The sequence below is a fragment of the Taudactylus pleione genome, unplaced genomic scaffold (assembly GCF_031769625.1).
Source record: "Taudactylus pleione unplaced genomic scaffold, aTauple2 ptg000906l, whole genome shotgun sequence".
Lineage (NCBI taxonomy): Eukaryota > Metazoa > Chordata > Amphibia > Anura > Myobatrachidae > Taudactylus > Taudactylus pleione.
This window is the reverse complement of record NW_028285307.1, coordinates 2,133,690-2,139,689: the sequence shown is the minus strand read 5'-3', so window position 1 is coordinate 2,139,689 and position 6,000 is coordinate 2,133,690. Positions and strand designations below refer to the sequence as shown.

Below are 6,000 nucleotides of genomic sequence, written 5' to 3'. Positions count from 1 at the left end.
CGTTCAACCGTTCATATCTGAATGAAAATCTGACATGTGTCCCTGTAACGATGAACGATGCGGGTTCCCGCCTGTCAGATAACGGTATCTGACATCTGATGGGTTTGCAGTCAGATTTGGACGATTCCATTCATTTTAATACTGTCTGAAATCGTTCAATCGTTCATCTGACAGATCTGACCGTGTGTATGCACCATTAGTAGATTACATAAGTGTGACCAAATCAGCCGTTATAAACTGAAGGGAGGCCTGTAAATTATAGGGATCAAAGAGCATTAATTAAACTATACAATGTATCTGTAGCTGCAAAATTGTCCCTTCATTTACGGGACAGCTCATACACAAGATAACACCTTATGACCTGGGTAATCTGTGGTGCATGAACTTTGAAGCATTGGAGACTCCTAAAGAAATGTTACCATCAGACAGGGACTATTGTAAGGTGTGGCCCTGCCCCATTGCAGCTTATGGTAAGCGACCCCTGATAGCTTAACACTCATGTAACATATCATCTCTAATCTGTGTCATTACAGGGCGGAGGACACGTAACTCCTGAGTTTTCCAGGTGCAATCCCTACCCTGTGACATGGGTTCCGTCACTGCCGTCCTCAGCTGCTGTCTCTGTATGTTGGGAGGTATGTATGGCAGGGCCTGTCCCTAATTACAAAGTACAGTCCCAGGTTTAACGATTTGTCCCATGATTTATCTTCTATCACTGGACCCTATTTTGTTTTAAATCTTGAGCAATTACACTATAGAATGTGACGTTTCTGCATAGCTTAGTGCTTAGCCTGATTATCCTGGCTTTATAAGTTAAAATCATAGGGTCTCATTCAGACCCGGTCGCAAGCACCAATGTGCTCGCAACCGGGTCGATAGTTAGCCCTGTGCACGTGCTGCGGCCGCACTGCGCGTACGCAAGCCCCGGAGTGAGAGAGAAACTCTCTCGCTCCGGAGTTCACTACAAAAGGGGCGGCTGTCGAAGTTGATCGACAGCTTGCCCCGTTTTGTAGGCGGGCCAGGGGGTGGTTTTCCAAAACGGAAGGCGTTCCTTAAGGAACGCCTACTGTTTTGTGGGCGGCCGCACTGACATCAGCAGTGATGTCAGTGGGGAGCTTCCCGTTCGATCAGAGCAGGAAGCTCCCTGTGGCTTGCGGCTGCCGAGGCCCAACCTTAGGGTCTCGTCGCAAGCCCCGATGGTCGCGATGATGTTTACCATCGCGACCGTCAACCTGTGGGTGGTAACTCACAGCTTAACTAACGACCAGGAGGCCGCACTTCAAAAATGAAGCGGCCGCCCTCATTCAGAGAGAGCGATCGCTTCTTGCGACCGCCTCTGAATTGAGGGTCATAGTATCTATTGGAAAAGCTAAATCTTAAGTTCTAATAAAATTCTGCAAACAGGACACGATGGTGTATGTAGTGCTCTGGGGTCCGATGGTGTATGTAGTGCTCCGGGGTCCGATGGTGTATGTAGTGCTCTGGGGTCCGATGGTGTATGCAGTGCTCCATGAGTGATATTCTTGTTATCACTTGTTACTTATCTTAGATGGTGCGTCAACCAATCAGCTCCTGTTATTTTTCAAACACATGACAGTTAGGAGCTGATTGGTCAGAGAGCACCATTTAAGATTATTAACAAGTGATAACAAAAATGTCAGTGGTTGATAAATGAGGCCTTTAGTGCTCACCCAATATCGTTTATCCTGTACTACAGAAAGATCAAGGGAAATCGTTCACCAATATCGTTCATACAGCACATCGTCCTGTGTGTATGCACCATTAGCGTGTAGCGAGCTCCCATAAGTGACACAACTCTGCAGCATTCATCCGTATAGTTGTAGAGAAGCGTCACACAGATGGCTAGGAGGATTAACACTAAAGAACGTTATGGTTAATAATGACTGTGGGGGTTGTACCTATCTCTCCTCAGGTGTTGTCGCCACACAGCAGGCCTTCCGCGTCCAGCCAGATAACGTCACCGCTCTGCAGGGATCTACGCAGGTGCTGGTCTGCGAGGTGGAACATGTATCGGGGATGGTGCAGTGGGTAAAAAACGGGCTCCTGCTGGGACCTGACAGGAAAATACCAGGGTTCCCCCGTTACAGTATGGCTGGAGACCCCAAGAAAGGTAGGAATTAGATGGGGCTGCTTCTGCAAAACCTGCTGATTTCATAATGACGATGTAGGGATGCTCATCAACCATCGATGGTTAGCAACCATTGGTGGCTTGCCACCAAGGGTTGATGGTTTTGCCATTGAAGACGAAGGTCTGATGGTTCTCCACCATCGATGGTAGGGAGTGTGGCAATGTTTTTCTATGCATGGCGCATGGGGCATTGTGTATATTCCCACCCTCCCTGATTGGCCAACCACCATGCCCCACCTTACACTCAGTCAGAGACCATGCCTGGTAGAGTGGCCATCGGTGGTGTGAACACTCAGTGATGATCGTTTCCTGCCATTGATTTAAACTAGAGATGAGCGGGTTCGGTTTTACTCGGATTTACTCGTTTCTTTACGCCAAAATTAGCTCAAGTTCGGATTAGTTCGGATTTATTTTATTGGCTATCCAAAACCATTCGATGGCCATCCCTTTAATAATGATGATGATGATATTATGATAATTATGTTAATTCTTACACCAGTAATATTAGTAAAGCACAGTAAAACAATGAGGAGCAGCAGGAAAAACCAGACAGTGCTCCTTGGAAAAAATATTCAAATAAGCCTTTCCAAAAAATAAGGAAGCCGCCCTATAAATCATTGCTCTTCCATTGGGTTAGAACATGACCTAGGTTTCCCCATCCACCTGCGGAAAGATCTGTGTCAGGTCTTCACATTGCTGCCCGACCCTGACTAAGCCAAAGCAGAGGAGGTTCTCAGGAATATTCTTCCCAGTGTCCATCGCCTGACCCCCAGGAGGGTGCACAACGCTTCCAAAGTAATGGGACGCTGCCAATATCCGAAAATACCCCTTCGACACTGACAGCACTTGCAGCTACAGAGTGCCACTGATGGGCACCATCATCTCCCAAATTACAGGAGTCCTAATTATTATTCTTGCAGCAGAATGTAATGAAAGAGGCAGGGATTGCCATTAAAAATGCTGCTGCTCTAAACCCCCTGGGAAAGAATTGGCAAAAATCTGCAATTTGACAAATCGCTGTTCATTACATAACCCCCAGTGCTGCTTATGTGCTGGCACGCAAGGGAACGGAGCGCGGGCATCGGGCAACTTGGTTCTCTGGAAACAGGAAGTTCTGCCGTCATTGCTGGTATATACCCCATGATCTGCAAGATGGCCGGACAGTCCCGATAGACAGGATAGTTGGGAGGAATGCTACTCTATGGTACACTCTATGGTACAGTCTATTGTACACTCTATGGTACACTCTATGGTACACTTTAGGGCTAGTAGAGATGGAAAACAGGACTCTGCTTATTAAAAACACTTGGGTGCTGACACTCTGCCACTTATTTCATGTTTATAAACCAAGGGCCTGGTTCAGACCCGCTCGCGAGCGCATTGCACTCGCAAGCGGGTCGATGTTTGGCCCCTGCGCATGCGACACCTTCGGCGTATGCATTTGCGAGCCCCAGCGAGCGACGGCAGCTCCGTTGCTCCGGGGCTCACTACAAGACCATTGGGTTAGAACATGACAGCTTGCCCCGTTTTGTAGGCGGGGAGGGGGGTTGGCTGCACAAACGCAGGCGTTCCCTTAGGAACGCCTGGCGTTTGAGGGAGGACCTACTGACATCACTCATGATGTCAGTAGTGGACTTCCTGCTCTATTAGAGCAGGAAGTCCACTCGGGCTTGCGGGAGCTGAGACCCTCTCGCAGGGTCTCGCCGCAAGCCCGATGGTCGCCCACAGCTGTGCGAGCAGGCCTGGAGGCCGGGTAAAAAAAAAAAAAGTACGCCCTGATTCAGAGCGAGCGCACGCAAATAGTGTGCACCTCTGAATCAGGCCCCAAGTCCTTTTCCTGCATTGTTTGTACTATTAATAACTGTTTCTCTTATTTTTTTCCATATATATAAAAGGATAATAATAATAATAGTAATAATAATAATAATAATTAAAGTCACAGGATGTGCAACATTTTATCAAAAAGTTATTTTTGTTCCTTCTATTTCTAGAATTAGGAAAAAGAGTTTCGGCTCACAGTGCTGGATTGATTGGCTAATGTATTATTACGCCCCCCAGGTGGTGACACCAGTATAACTGGTGCAATTCAGCTAGATAACAAGGAAGGTGATAATGTAGGGTATTCCGACAATCCTGCTTGAGTAACCACAGGGACTCGCACCGGCGTTCAGTGTATAATCATTACGTTCTCTAACCAGATCTGTTTATGTATGAACCCCGCAGGGGAGCACAACCTGCGCATTGAGCGGTGTGAGCTGTCGGATGACACCGAGTACGTCTGCCAGGTGGGAAGGTCAGAGGTCAGCCTGGGAATCATATCGAGGACAGCCTTGCTGACCATCCTATGTAAGTGCCACGGGGGTCTCACTACCTTCACCCTTGTGTGCTCCGTCTCATGTCTTCCCGATTTAAGTTGTATCGTTAATGTTATGGATTGTGCAGGCCATGTGCTGACCATTTACCCATCCATGTGGCTGCCCACGCCTGTCTAGTCTCTGTCTCCAGCTGTAGTTTAATGTCCATTTTTCCCCCTGGAACGAGGCCCCTGTGCTGCTTGGCCCTCTGCAAATTGTGTGTACCTCTAAGGTCATAGTTGGATTCTTATTGACTATCTGTCAGTTTTCTATCTCCCAACAATTTTTAATATGGTCACTTTGTCTCTCTTCTACCAGTACCCCCTGAAGCTCCTGTATTTAAGGATCATGTAGCGGGCAGTTCCGTCACGTGGGTCTACGGGGAAGAGTACTCAGTAACCTGTAGCGCCCTCAATGCCAAACCAGCTGCTGTACTGACCATCACCAAGAGTGAGTATTAGAACCAGGGATGGGCGGCATCTGGTGCACCCCTGGACGGGAGACATGAGCAGGATCAGAGAAGCTTGTCTATCTCAGCCCTCGGGGTCTTGGGAGGGCTACAGACCCCTAGATGTAATTCTTCTTTCCTCCAATGAGGAAATCCAAAAATTTTAAAAAACATTTGGAAAACATAAGCTGCCAACACTTGGGGCTAAATTTACTAAGTGGCGGGTTTGTGTCCAGTTAGATCCCCCATTGCATAACCAGCCATAGGGCTTTTTTGTGTTCTGGGTTATATAGCCAAGGCTGGTAGTAAAAAATAGGGTGGACAAATGGGAATGGGTATGTTTGACGTCTGGCTGTTCAAATCCTGATGCCGGCAGCCCGATGCACAAGATCCCGACAGCGGAGGTAGGTTAAGTATTTCTAACCCTCCTCCCCCTAACCCTCCGTTAGGGGTGCCTAACCCTAACCTCCCCCCATAGTGCCTAACCCTCCCTCGTAAGTGCCTAAATCTAACCCCCCTTTCCCGCACCCTAAACCCTAAACCTAACCCTCCCGGGGCGGCCTAACCCTAACCTCCTCCCCTAGTGCCTAAACCTAACCCCCCCCATCCTCGGCTACATACATACTTAGCCCCGGCGTTGGACAATTGGTCCGGTGTCCTGTCGGGGTCCCGGCGTCGGGATTAACATAGGCGTCGCATTTCAACACCTATGTTAGATCCTTTGCCGGGATTATGCTGTCGGTATTGAGACCGGCGGCGATGCGTCCGCCAGTCTCATAACTGCATACCGGACAAATGACGATGGGTCCTCCCTATATTTCACTAACCAGCACTAGGCTGAGCCAACTGGTGACACTATAGCAGGGAGACAGACACACAGCATGGAGAACCCCTGCCATAATGTCAGCCAGTCCTAGATTGCTCAGCCCAGGGTAGGAATCTCTAGGAAAGTAAGGACTAGTGGGGGAGTTAGGGTTAGGCACTAGGGGGGAGGGTTAGGTTTAGACACTAGGGGGGGAGGTTAGATGTAGGGTGCAGAGAGGGAGGGG

General features: G+C 48.6%; 1 protein-coding gene across 2 annotated transcripts in view; it reads left to right on the top strand.

The window, feature by feature from the left end:
• Nucleotides 1-563: 563 nt before the first annotated feature.
• NPHS1 (NPHS1 adhesion molecule, nephrin) overlaps nucleotides 564-6,000 on the top strand; it is a 38,942-nt gene continuing 33,505 nt past the window's right edge. For both annotated transcript variants that reach the window (XM_088459376.1, XM_088459377.1), the window contains exons 1-4: nucleotides 564-635; nucleotides 1,934-2,131; nucleotides 4,373-4,495; nucleotides 4,822-4,953. In XM_088459376.1, coding sequence (XP_088315502.1) covers nucleotides 587-635; nucleotides 1,934-2,131; nucleotides 4,373-4,495; nucleotides 4,822-4,953 — 502 coding nt within the window. In that variant the 5' untranslated portion in view covers nucleotides 564-586. The remainder of the gene's footprint in view (nucleotides 636-1,933; nucleotides 2,132-4,372; nucleotides 4,496-4,821; nucleotides 4,954-6,000) is intronic.